Source organism: Stegastes partitus, unplaced genomic scaffold, assembly GCF_000690725.1.
Source record: "Stegastes partitus isolate 25-593 unplaced genomic scaffold, Stegastes_partitus-1.0.2 Scaffold353, whole genome shotgun sequence".
Lineage (NCBI taxonomy): Eukaryota > Metazoa > Chordata > Actinopteri > Pomacentridae > Stegastes > Stegastes partitus.
The window spans coordinates 87,651-101,639 of NW_007578084.1; the positions used below are offsets into that span (position 1 = coordinate 87,651).

A 13,989-nucleotide genomic window follows, 5' to 3' on the forward strand; every position below is an offset into this window, starting at 1 on the left:
ATAGATAGATAGATAGATAGATAGATAGATAGATAGATAGATAGATAGATAGATAGATTTAAAGCTCACCATTTTTAAGTTTCTTTTGTGTCTTTACTCTCCAAAAACAAACTTCTCCTCCAACAAATCACAGAAAGCCACACCTTTTTTAGCCATTTAGACCCACTTTGTTTTTTTTTTCTCCTCAGCATACATTTCTGGATGTGTCATATTCTAAAATAGGACAACCCCCCCTCCTCCCCGTTTAATGTGCGAGTGGAGTTGTTGGTCAACAGTTGGGTCGGGGGCCAGCCGGAGGGAGGGGGGAGGTCGGGAACAATGGACTGTGCTGTTGTGTGCTGGAGTCGGTGGAGGGAGAGAGAGAGAGGGAGAGAGAGAGGGAGAGAGTCAGGCTGATGACAGAGTGAAAGAGGTTAGTGTCTGTGCTGGGAAATGAGACCAGAGGAGGGGGGTTCCTGTGTCTGTTGGCTTGTTAATGATGATTCAGTCCCATCAGCTCAACAGCCTTCTCTATCAAAGAATCTCCGAATGCCTACAAACCACCTCACACTGCACAGTAGATCTGCAACAGGGAAATCACCAGCAAAATGAGATAGATTTTAAAACATATGAAATCACCTGTTGGCTCTGACACAAGAGTAAGCTGTGGAAGAGCAGAAATGAAAATCAGTTCATCAATCAGAATTTCTCTGGCCTGCATTTCCTATTACATCAAATATTTATTTTATTTTGCAGCAGTTTAGGAAGCTAAAAATGCCTTGTGAGAACCTCTCACTTTCCTCCACATACCAGACGATGATAAATGGTTCTAGTTTGTGAGCACAGGCTGAATCCAGAAGCAGAGAAATCAGAACAAGTTCTAAAATTGACCCGATTCAACAAGTGATGCAGCATCTCAGCCAACTCGATTGAAACCTGCATCGGGGTGTGTTTTAGTGAAGACAGGCCACTCACTGCAGCAGTGATCGCCTCTTTCTGTATCCCCAAAAGTCACCCCCACCCGCCCACACTCTTCCTCCCCGCTCCCCTCCGGCTCTCCTGGAGCTGCTTGAGCCGGCCCTGGGTGGCAGTCCGCCTGGAAACCCGCTGATATTGTTCCAGACGAGCGGCAGTAGGGGAACTGTTGTTCTGCTTTAAAGTCTAGAGAAAAAAAAATGTTTTTAGGGTCTGCGCGCCGAGGTGCCGGATGAAGAATTTTCTAGCAGTAACTTTTTTTTTTTTTAAATTGGTGTCACTTCGGTGTTGGATTTGCGCAACTTTCGTGTCTTTATTTTGTATCCTAAATGTGCATAGATTTTCCCGAGAAACTATATACAAAGGGGGCAGGATTTATGCCAACACTGGATGTGCTGACTGACCCCCCCACCCGCGTCCTTCAGCAAACACAGTCTCCAAATTTCCGCACAACAAAAGACCAGCGGACCATGAAGCACTTTCACTTGTGGCTGCAAGACGTGCCGCTGCTGCACAGTCACCTGTTGCTTCAGAAACAGCTAAATAAACACAACATTTCCAACAGCAAGAACGCAAATAAAAATAAAAAATATGACATGGTCGTTGAAAATCAATTGTATTTTGATTATGATTTGAAAACGGTTGGTTTGAGCGTAAAAAGGCCTCCCATGTCTCCTCACACTCAGCCTGCGCCCTCTCCTTTTTTTTTTTTTTTTCTCTTCCAGCGACCATATAGCTCATGAGTGAAACTCCTGAATTGGAGCTGCATTGTCCTCTTCCCAACAGCAGCCAGCAGCTCAGCAGCCAGCACAGCCAGCCAAGCGTTTGACGTTATTAAATAATAAAGAGATGCTGATCTGGTAGCATTGTTGTGAAGGAAAAAGGCCAATTAGCGTGCCGTTATACTGTCATTATGGCTGTATTAACTCGAATTTGTTATAGGACAATGTGCATATTGCCACTTGCATTTGGCTTTTTTTTTTTTTTTGGACTATGGGGAAAATTAGTATTTACATTAAAATAAGCGCATGCGTAATTAGCGATTGGAACAGCACCAATGACGACTCACAGCCACACAGTGATCCAGACATAAAATAAAAAAAGGAAATAAACATAAAAGGAATGCTGTGAGTTGAGGTCTCTTAGTTTTTTTTTATTTTTATCAACTATCACATTAGAGCTGATTATCCAAACTAAGTAAAAGTGAACCTATCGAGTTTATGATCAAGTGGAAAGTATAATGTGCGGCAATAAAGAGTGATAAATTAACTCGAAAATTGCTATAAAATACTTGTTTTTCCTTTTTTGTAATGAGCTGAACTGATTTACGATCGAGACTGCGTATTTTATGGCAGCGCACAGATCAGGAAGGATTTCCCAGACAGGCTACAGTAGACTACAACAGGCCTTATATTGTGGCTCCTCTCGGAGTGAACCCCCCCTTCGCCCTCCACTCACATCCCCCTCCATCCCTCTGCCTCTCTCCTTTCTCCCGGCCTATATGCTAATCTGTTCAAGAAGCAAAACAGGCATATGTTATTAGAGGAGAGAAAACACAGCCTCCATCAATAAACTCCGCACAGACCCAAATCAGGCAAAGAAAAAGTCGCACTTCACCTGATTTCAGAACACCACAGAGGCCTTCAGGACTTTTGTTGGGTAATATTTTTTCTCATTTTAGTAAACCAAAATAGTAAGCAAGAAAGTGCAGGATTATCTGAAGTTTTACGAGCAGCCACATGGGTGTAAAAAAATAAAATAAAAGAGTTTTTCAACTGCCAGTCAGAGCCATGGACAATTATGAGGCATGACACAGATTTAGTAATGACAGGCAGTCAGTGATTACTACCAACGTGAATGGCAAAAAAAACAAAACAGGAAGTGGAACTGAAATGTCAGAAGTTTGGAAAGTAATGGATTAACAAGAATTCCAGCGTTTTAACAGTGCAGCCAATTCATGTGATGCTGGATCCATCTCTACTGGTGCTCATAGTTTCATTTATAGATGTTTTTATTTCGCACCTTAATTTTACACGAAAACACTTGATCTTTGATAAACTTCTTGCATACATCTCTTTGTCCCGCATTAAGTCAAAACTAAGAGACAAAATTGTTGTTTTCTTGTTGAAGAGTCGTGATCTGCTGCAAACGGTGCATTCCTTTAATGATGGCGTTTCTATAAAGCTGTCAGCGTCAATGAGCAGAAATGATAAACGGAGCTCGAGACGCTGGTGACGTGGTGGGGGAGGAAGGAGGAGGAGGAGGAGGAAGGGGATTGGAGGTGGTAGTGTTGGGTGGGTGAGGGTGGGGTGGGGTGTCGCAGAGGCCTCGAGCCTCTGAGAATGCAGGCCGAGAGCAGCGCGAGGCTGATGGCATGCTGGTCTGTGTCAGTGTGTGGTCCTATTCAATGGCACTGTGTGTGTGTGTGTGTGTGTGTGTGTGTGTGTGTGTGTAGCGAGGGGGGCGGAGGGGGAGGGAGGGAGAGAGAGCGAGAGCGACAGAGACAGAGAGAGAGAGAACCCCTTTCCACACACACCGCCCGCTTCCCTTCCCTGCACCTGCGCTAGATCAGCAGGCTACTGGCTGCCATTCAGTCCCTCTACGCTCCAAACACACACACACACACACACACACACACACACACACACACACACGCACGCACGCACGCACGCACGCAGCTGAAACACACGACAGCTCTCTGCTCTGACAGTTTTTTGCTATTCACCCATTACTTGCTGTCTCTGCCTGTGCTGGAGGCAGGGATGTCGGGCAGCCTGAAAAACACACTAGAGAGCTGCAGGAAAAACGACACGACTGGAGGAGAAGAGCATCAACAGCGCGCGTTTCTTTATTGTATTTTCTTAAAGAAGTTTTCTGTTTAATTTGCACAGAAAAAGGTCGTGGAAGAAGGTGATAGATTAACTTTAGTCACTGTGACTTGCAGAACCATCCTGACAGCCTACATTTATCAGTCATGTGACTCATTGTGCCAAAGCACTTCTGCGCTTTCTTAGACTGGTTGAACTTTGCTGGAAATGTGGAAAACGACATGACAAGTAGTTAAGTGTTGTTTTTTTAATGTTACTTTTGATTAAATGTCTGTTTCTGCTCACGTATTATTAAAATCAACTCGTAATTAATCTGAAAAAATATGCTGACTTTTTTTTTATGTGCTCTTTCTATTAAAAGTCCCGTGCGTAATTTGGCGATGAGGCCTGTGTACCAATACATTGCTTAAAAGAGGCTGACAGGGCATCAATTTATTTCTATTTTATTAAAATATATAAATCCCTCTGTGGTGATTTCCTGATAATGGAGGCCTCTAAGATGTCAGATTTTATGCGCTGGAAGAATCACTTCTATCTGAGGACCGGAGCAAGCTTCGTGCGTGGCTGACGTCATGCGCCCTCCTCCTTATTATCCGCAGCGTGGTGAAAAAGGAAAGTGGCTCTCGTGGGATTACAGCCCACTAAGCTCGTTTTGTTTGCGTGTGCGTGCACGCGCGCGTTTGGGTCATTTGACCTAATTTAAAAAACAACAAAAAAAACAACATATAATCTCAACAACAAACATATGATTTGGAAGGCGGGCAACAGGTTTGAAAACAAAGACTGACAACCAAGTTCTCACACTGTGGATTAATACTATCATCATTTTTAAAGAATGTGGTAATTTATGACATTTTGAAAACTTTTTTTTTTTCCATCGGATGCCTGTCTGAGCTTTGTGGCCTTGTCTCTTGTGTAAAGTGGATCATGGCCTGCTGTGACCGAGCCACGTCCTCCAATAAACAGGATTTTGCGCACGAATATAAGATACAGATACTTTTTTGTTGCCTGCAGGTATTAAAACATAGGGACACGCTTGTAATGAAATACGCCAATGTTGTGATAAATGCACACTCCCATGCCAGGTTATCATAGATAACATCTGGGAGCTTTTTTAACCGGAGCAAAAAAAAAAAAAAAAAAAAGCTGAGGCGCGCGCTTACCACCTGTTGCAGGACAAATATCCTCGAGCTGCGACAGACAGACTCTGCACGCGAGGAACAGAAGGGGAGATGGATGGATGAACGGATGGATGGATGGATGGAGGGGAACACCTTTCCCGGGCCTCCCAGCTTCTACCTACATCACACAGAACACCTGGTTGCGCTATGCATGACATTTTCAGATAGATCTTCTCTGCCTCCAGTATAATTTTCTTTCTATAACATTTAAAAAAAAAAATTTAGAACTTAAATTCCAATTTTATTTGAACCCACTGAGGCTTATTCCCAGTGTCATGGTGGATTCCGTCCTCGCATTAGCACCACATGAGGTGTAACATTTTGGACACTTGATTCCCTGTATCACCTGCATCTCCACTGCGCTGTGCTGTGCAGCGCCTTTATTCAATGTTTGAACAGGAGCGCCACTGAGCTTAAAGCGCCTCTGAGATTAAATCAGATTTTGGAAAGCACGGGGGCTAAATGCGGGCTAATATTTTTCTACTGAGATAGCGCGATATCAGTGTTTTCAGAGTGAACATTTACCGTGCCCTAGTTGGGGACTGTTTGGCTTCACTCACATGGAAAGCAACTAATTTATGAATCTATTTTCCTCTTTTAAATGAGCGTGTTGACAGGAAAATATGGATAAAGAGTGACAGTTGGAAGATTGAATAAGTTGAAGTGTGGTTGGCTTTTAATGTAAAAAGAAAAAAAAAACACAAAATGCATCAGAATCATTAAACCCGGATCGTTCTCAGTTTTAAAAGCTTCCTGGCCTCAACTTGAGCATCCTGATTGTGTCAACATGCAGCCTTTACAGGCGTTACCAATAAGCCACAGGTCTCATGATACGCCACAGAAAATACAAGTTCCTCATCAAATACATCAAGTGTTCTCGGCGCTCAAAAAAGCTTTTTCATCACATCAAAGGTGCAGCGCGCAGCCGGGAAAAATATTAATTTCGCGGGGCCTCCGGGCCTGCAGGGGCCCCGCGTTCACAGGGATCGAAAAAAAAAGGGGGGAATTTAATGCGTCTACTAGTCCGACCTTTTAAAAACAAATTGTTTATCACCGGCCTTCTCAGCTATTACAACCAATTGAGCTGCTCGGATCAATAATTAATGGGCCAACCGACGATCCCCTGACCTCTTGAAGGTCCGACTAGGGAGGGGGGAAGAGAAGTGGACGGATAAATACCGAGGGGCCTCTTCAAATATTCATCTGCCGCTCCCCGGGGACCCAGCCTGCAAGACACAACGGCCCTAATCTAGCTCGCTGCACACACACACACATACACACAGTCAGACACACTCCCCCCAGATTTAAAACCGTTAGTTAAATTCAGGGCGAGCTGTTAGCTCATCATAAGGATTATTATTAAGAGAGGGGGAAATCAGTCTGCTTGGCACAAAGACGCATGGGAAGATTTTTTTTTGGAACCGGTTCTGTATTTTTATTTTTTTCTTTTAAAGGCAGGGAGGTGGTGTTGGTGGGGAGTCACCGGAGAGCTTGAACCATGAGAAGCGGGGTTAACGGGAAACAGCAGGGCCCGTTTGATTAAACATTAAATTAAAACAGCCACACTCGACAATGTGTGTGGATGAGATGTGGACAAAAAAAAGAAAAAAAACGCTGGTCCCGCTCGCCTGGCTCCTTTCTAGAGGGATCACCTTCAATTCACACCTAATTGGACATTTTAGCATGATAAGCCCTGTTCCGTCATTTGGGAAAAAAATAACAGAAAGCTTCCAAAATCAACACCCATTATTATTATTAATAATATTAATGTGATCATTATTAGATTAAATGAAATAACAAGAGAAAATGTTGGAGCATGAAACCAGGCCTGAGCTCAAAGGTTAGGCTGCTGTACAGAAATACCAGGCTGCTGCTGCAGGGTGTCAGTAAAAAATAAAAATCCACCAGTGACAAGCATTCTTTTGACAGCTTACAAAATAACTATAAATGTGATTTGTGCACAACAAGATATTGGCATCAGTGCTGTGTGATTATTTCTCCATCACTCCAAAAGAAGGCCCAGAGCACTAAGACAGTGTTTCAATTCACTAAGAAGAAACTGGAGATTTAAAATATATATATATAAATTGGGCCTCAACAGCAGTAGCTATTTGATTGATAACAGAAGAGGAGAAATGACAGTCTATACCTGGGGATGTTGGGGATTTTGGTGGAAAAATCTTCCCCCTTTTTAGGAAACAGGCAACAAACTTTGGCTTGGTGGGGCCATCCGCAGGCACTAGAAAACAGAAACGTGGTTAACCACGACGCACAAGCTGAATTATTGGATCAGTGGAGACAAATCGCCCCCAAATTAATTATTTTTTTGTAAGCTAAGGCTAAATATATTTATATAGAGATGCAAAATATAAAAATCAGTGTTGAATTTACAGTAAAAAATAAAAAATAAATAAATAACACGAGAAGAAAGACAGAAAAAGCTCCACACACAGATGACAACTCAACATGTGATGACTGCCTGCACACACAGGATGAGTGGGAGAAATAAAATCAAAACTCATACAATTTCAAGTATCCAAATTTCCAAAATTTATTCATTTCAAACTGCATATTGAAAAAAAATATACTCAGCTGAAATTGTAACTGTTATAAGGATGGTATTAGTTTCGGTATATATACATGGAGTGGTTGGCTTCTGCGTACAGGCCACAATTTTTAAAATACAACTACGGGAATGAATTTTGAAATAAAAACTTAAAATATCACAGTAAATATACAGAAATTGTACAAATCAATTAGAAAATAAAGAGCACAAGCGTCATACCTCTAACAGATGAAAAGTGGGAGACAGAAATATAAATTAACAACCTATATTTTAAGCTGTATGACAGAAAAAAAAAGTGTCGTTTTCTTTTCCTCAAAGAAATTAAAATGTTTAGTAATATTGACCTTAAATGAAAACAAATAAAAAATAAAATAAACAGTGTTACCTGCTTGGTTTTTATGTCCCTTTTCTTTCCAATGTTTGCAGTTACTAAGGAGCATAACTGATCGCCCCCATATCATTCCAGTTCTGCCCTTTTTCACTTTTAATATTTTCTGCAGAACTGGCGTTGCTTTTATATATAAAAAAAAAGAAAAGAAAAAATGCAACCTCTTGCAGTTTAACAAACAATTTCATCTGATTGTAATGTTTCTTTGATAAATACTGTACAAAAGGTGATTGCAATAATAAAACATTTGATTGCGACTCCCACTTTCTAGTCTTCCAAACTTCATCCACCAGTGAACAGGGGGATCTCCTACCGTTCCTCTAGAGCTTCCTTAGAATAAAATGAAAGAAAAAAAAAAGAGTCGTGTGTCCTTTTGTCCTGGAGACTTCTATACAACTTTTCCCACCCCGAAATTTTTCTGTACAAAAATAGTCCAACGTTAAGTAGTCCACAGTTTCTCTTATAAAAGTTCTTTTTTCTCTCTCTCTCTCTCTCTCTCTCTTTCTCTCTGTGTCTGCTGTGTGTCTCTTACATGTGTGTTAACGGCAGCGTGCCGTTGATCGTCGTCCCGGGCACGGTGCTCTGGTAGTGCCCAGACATGTGTAGCCTGGTCTGGGCGCTCTGCTCGCTGACCTCCGCCCCGGGCAGGTACATGCTGATCATGTCCCTCAGATCTCCGCTTTGGCAGCCCGGGGCGGCCCGGTGGGACGATGAGGTGACGACGGGCGGGCTGGAGCTGCTGGACTCGGACTTCACCACCGAGGAGGGCCCCATGGAGCCCAGGGCGGTCATTCCCGGCGTGGTTTGTTGGGAGTAGGACATGGAGTATGTCGGGGAGCCGTTCATGTAGCTCTGAGTGCTGGTCATGGAGTTGTACTGCAGGGCGCTCATGTCGTAGCGGTGCATGGACTGCATCTGGCTCGGGTTGTGCGCGTTCAGCCCCGGGTGCTGGTAGCTCAGCTGGTCCTGCATCATACCGTAGCCCCCGTTGGTCCAGCCGTTCATGTGCGCCGCATAGCTGTCCATCCGCTGGTTCACCCCACCGCCCAGCCCGGCCCCCACCCCGACACCGACCCCGGTTCCCATCCCGTTGCCTCCCGGAGCCAGCAGCCCGCCGGGCAAGGTGTACTTGTCCTTCTTCATGAGGGTCTTGGTTTTCCGCCGGGGCCGGTATTTGTAATCCGGGTGCTCCTTCATGTGCAGGGCCCGCAGCCTCTTGGCTTCGTCGATGAAAGGTCTCTTCTCGCTCTCCGACAGAAGTTTCCACTCTGCGCCCAGCCTCTTGCTTATCTCCGAGTTGTGCATTTTGGGATTTTCTTGCGCCATCTTCCTCCTCTGGCCCCGGGACCACACCATGAACGCGTTCATGGGTCTCTTGACCCGCTCCGGACTGTTTTTCTGGTTGGTGCCGGTGCCGGCCGAGTTGGTGTTGCCCGTGCCCCCCGTGTTGGTCTGGGGAGCCGGAGGCTTCAGTTCAGTCTCCATCATGTTATACATCAGGAACAGCTTTTAGTTGGGGCTCCCGAGCAGACGAGGAAAAAAAAAAAGAAGCCAGAGACAAACTCCACAAGCCGGAGGCAGACAGTGAGGAGCGCAGGGCTGCTGCTAAAAGTTACCTGTCGATTTTCTCTGCAACTTTTTTCTCTGGACAAAAACAACCAGCATCAGAGCGCGTCTCCACACACTCTCTCCCTCTCTCTCCCTCTCTCTCTCTCTCTCTCCCTCTCACTGAGTGTGTGTCAGGAGGATGTGTGTGTGTGTGACAGAGAGCCGTCTTCTCCCAATAGGTCCCTGCTATGTTGTGTCCACAAAACTTCTCCCGTCGCTTCTCCGAAAAAGCATCAACAAACTGTACTTTTTCGCCTGTGTCCGCCTGAGCCTTGACAACTCCAGATAGTTTTTGAACAAGTTAATAGACAACCATTCATGTGACTGGGCTGTCAGCGAATAAATGGCTTCGACCTGGCCAATCAGAGCCGGCCTTCTCCACTGACACACCAATGGGAGACCTTAATTAGCATAAAGGGGAGGGGTCTGCCTGCCCTGAGACACACAGGCTCACTCTCACTCAGCTGCACATATTAGCCAATACAAAGTACATATTTACTATTTCCAAGCTTATGGAGATTTCTCTCTTTGAGTATATATACATATCTACAAATATGTGGTGGCACTTTATGGTCATTTTATAGAATTATATTTAGCTAGTTTAAAAAGATCACTGGGAATTCAAAAAAAAAAAAAAAAGTGCTGTCATGCAAAGTTTATGCCCACATAGGACCAAAAAAAGTTTCATAGTGAATAAATATGTGCTAAAGAATTTCTAATAAATACGATGTTTTAATAGGTTTTGGTTTGATTGTTGTGAAAATGTGTGGCCTAAATTTCAACCTAAAAAATCTATAGAAGCCACATGATAACGCCTTTTCTTAAAAATCTTATTTTCAAGAGTGAAATCAAAGTATGAAACATTAATAGTGTCAGTATCGTGTGTGCTTCAACTGCATTGTTCTGACACAAGTCACGGCCCGTGACACTGCTGTTGTTCAAAATCAAAAAGTCACTAATTCCCCCACTTACAGCCCCAATAACATAACAACACTTAAATAGGCCTAAACTTTGTTAGTTAACTCAAAGCAGTGAATGGACGCGGTGTGTGAATGTGAGCAGGGGGGGGGAAGGAAGCCACGGCTGGTTTTTAGCGTTGAAAAGAGGAAAGGTAATCCAAGATGTTTCCCCCAGTCCTTTTGTTTAGTGAAGTTGAATGCCAACACACAGAAGGCAGACGGGCTCATCTCAGCACAAATAAGCGGTTTTTGTTTGGGATGTTGTCGCTACATCTGTCCGGACAAAGACCCAACTCCACTCCACTTCCACTGCCAGTGCTGCTGCTGTTGTTAGGGCTTTGTGGCGCTGCGTAAAGGGGGGAGACAAGGCCCTACCGGGGACACGAGGGGAGGAGAAATAAAGGTGAGGAATATTTTAAGATAAAGTGTGTTTGCACAAAAGACACAGCTCATTCATATAAGCCCCGAACAAGCGTGTCAGCCAATTAGAGGGTGGATGAAAAGCGGGGCCTCCACCTGCTTCACTTTTCATTCGGGATCAAACCGAGCGTGCTGAACTGATTATGGAATCAAACCGGCATCACGAACTGTACGGAGAAATCATCGACTCATATGGTGTCCGAAAGTTTTTTTTTGTTTTTTTTTTAAAAGGTTGCAAGAGTTGGTGCCACTTGTTTTTTCCTCCCTGAATCTCCATCATGAGGAGGAAGCGTCATGACGCGTGGCACCAGCGCCGCCTACTGGACACAACCGGAAGTACGCGCACATCCAGAAAGAGCAGGGATTTCTCCAAGTAGAGAGAAGAAATAGAGGGTGACTGTTTGGAATTTAACAAATAAGAAATGGTGAAAACAGTTTAAAATATATATATTCATCACACGACAACACTCCGCATGCCTGTGAGATGGAGGGGGGAAAAAATAAATACAAATGAGGCCACACATACATGTCTGGATTTCCAAACCAGACAATAATTAAAGATAGATCAAGTACACACACCTGAAATAATTTAATTTAAATGCGTGTCTCTAGATTAAATCATAATTGAAAGTGAATAGATCAAGCCTTATTATTTTGTTTTAGTCATTTGATAATAAATGGAGGAGCGGAGCCCCCGTGCTCTCATTATGCCGGCCCCGGCAACCTTACATAAGATTCATCTTGTGCTTAATAGGCTGCGAGAGGCGACACATGCAGCTCGGTCCATTATAATGCAAGGTTGAAATGGGCCGCTCGGCTGCTATCTGCATCTGAGTGTGTTCCCCGCTACCTCTAATCTGCTTATGATAATAAAGGAACAGCGGGGCCCTGCAGCTCTCTGAAAGCAGGCCCCAGCCAGCCGGGAATGGCCCTGCATCCACAATCATCCTGAATTAAAGCCGTTGTTTGACAAAAACCAGGAGAAACTAGTGGGGCGGCTCCCTCGGACCACTTGTAAGCCCCCTGCTACACCAGGTTGGAATGGATACAGCAAATACAGCAAAGCGGCACGCTGTGATACCAAAATACTGGTTTTGTGCTTGTTCAAATTTAGGTGCAAAAAACAAGCGAGAGAAAAAAAAAAGGGGAGCAACAACGAGCTATAACTGCAAAATGATCTCCGGTTTGAACTATGTATAAAATAACAAGGCCTAGCACTATCTAAAATATAATTTCTGAGCTTATTTCCATGATCTTGGTGCCAGTTAAACCAGATAAAAATGCAAATATACGCATGGCAAAAATCTATAAAGTGACTAATCCTGTTAAAATGCGACAAAATAAGAACTGAGAGAGACAGATTTCAGGTGAAATGGAAATAAACTTGTTCTTTTCTTGCCACTAGGGGCCGTAACAAGGGCTGGCGACACCGCCAAGAACATTTAATCACAACATTTAGCAGTCCTTCTTGATAATTAATGTAGAAAACAAAGACAAGGTTATTTTTTTCCCTGATTAATAGACTGTGTAATTCTTTTTTTTTTCTTTCAAGGTTGAAGATAAACGCTGTAGTTATCATTTGCTTTTGTGTTACTTTTTTATTATTATTTTACCAAATCTATTTTTGTCAATGTGCCCGATAGACTAAAATTAATTAGACTATATCGCCTAATAAAGCAAATTACATTTCTAACAATATTGTATAATTCGCAAGATGTCGTATAATTTTAAAAGTTACAGCAAATGACATAAACTAAGCCAAAAAATGCAGAGTGAGAATAAAATGTAAACTCTGATTTTCGGTACAATGGAATAAAATGAACTGTCAAAATAGCGCATGAGCGCACAAATAAAGGGCTCAACTGAGAGGAACTCAGCGATTTAATTTGCAGCCTTATTAAAATATTATTTGTCATTATGATTATTAAAAGGAGGAAAAGAAATAAATGGTATCAAATTGCATGAAGGAGAAGCTCAAGTCTGGTGGTCAAATATCGTGTGTGTGCATCAGTGATGTGTGTGTTTAGTAACCCAAAGCGGCCAACAACAACTCAGACAGTCAGTGAAGCTCATGATGCCATGCGGTGTCATTCCACAACACTGCATGTTTTACGCACACACACACCGCCTCAGACACACACACCGACACACACACACACACCGAGACACACACACACACACACACCAACACACACAGGGCTTCTCCTCTCCACTCCAACTTACTGCCAGTTTGGGAGTTGTCTTCCTCTCGTCTTGATTGGCAGAAATTAAACAAGATGCCATTTCGCTCAACCTCCTCCGTATCTGTCTGTCGCTTCTCCCCCCAACACCGGTGAAGGAGCCTCAGTGTGTCCGGGGGCCGGAGCTTCCAGTCCGGTGGCACCCATCCGGCATAACCCTCGGCACGGTCACCCCCTTTTTTTTTTTTTTTTTTTTTTTTTTTTTTTTTTTTTTTCCTCCCTTTTCCTCCCCGGTAGTCCGCGCTGGGTTTCGATCCGGCAGCCGGTGCGCTGTGGTCGGCGTGCAGCCCCCGCGCAGCCCCGCTGTCTGTCTGGAGCTCCGCTGTCTTCTCTCCGCTAGCCCTGCAACAAGAAAAGCCGTTTATGGCGACACACAATGTGAAAAGGGGGCCGATTTAAAAAGGAGAAGAATGCAAGCAAGAACAACAAAAGTCAGTTATAGCAAAGTCTATGCCTCTCCTCTCCTATCTTCCACCCCCTAGCTTAGCCCACATAATGAGCAGGAAAAAGCTTTATATTTTGTTCACTGGGTATTCACAGATAATTTGAAGCCATTGTTTCTGCCACAGATGGTTCTTTTTAATACAATAACGGTGCTCTTTGTGAATAGCGAGCCCACAATAAAAATCTAAAGCGTCCTCCTGAATAACCATTTTGTTCTCTCTTGTATAGGCCGAACAAAAGCGCCAGTGAGGTAATGGCCTGCCTTATTGAAAGCCTCAGAATGGGGATTTGATAAAGATTTTTTTTTTCTCGCTCCTTTTTCTTTTTGCAAAGTACACGGCAATGTCAAAGAGAAACTGACACGGGATGAAAAGGGGAAAAAAAGGCTCGAAAAAAGTGCT

The 13,989-nt window shown here is 43.5% G+C and overlaps 1 protein-coding gene and 1 long non-coding RNA gene across 2 annotated transcripts in view; both read right to left on the reverse strand.

Annotated features, from left to right (window-relative positions):
- Positions 1-13,989, reverse strand: part of LOC103359080 (uncharacterized) — an 87,336-nt gene that overhangs the window by 37,234 nt on the left and 36,113 nt on the right. Inside the window, exon 2 of the long non-coding RNA XR_520287.1 lies at positions 13,128-13,486. This is a non-coding gene — a long non-coding RNA (uncharacterized LOC103359080). The remainder of the gene's footprint in view (positions 1-13,127; positions 13,487-13,989) is intronic.
- sox2 (SRY-box transcription factor 2) lies at positions 7,490-9,618 on the reverse strand. Its single transcript, XM_008284277.1, has one exon. The coding sequence runs from the start codon at positions 9,412-9,414 to the stop codon at positions 8,446-8,448; it is 969 nt and encodes a 322-aa protein (XP_008282499.1). The 5' UTR covers positions 9,415-9,618; the 3' UTR covers positions 7,490-8,445.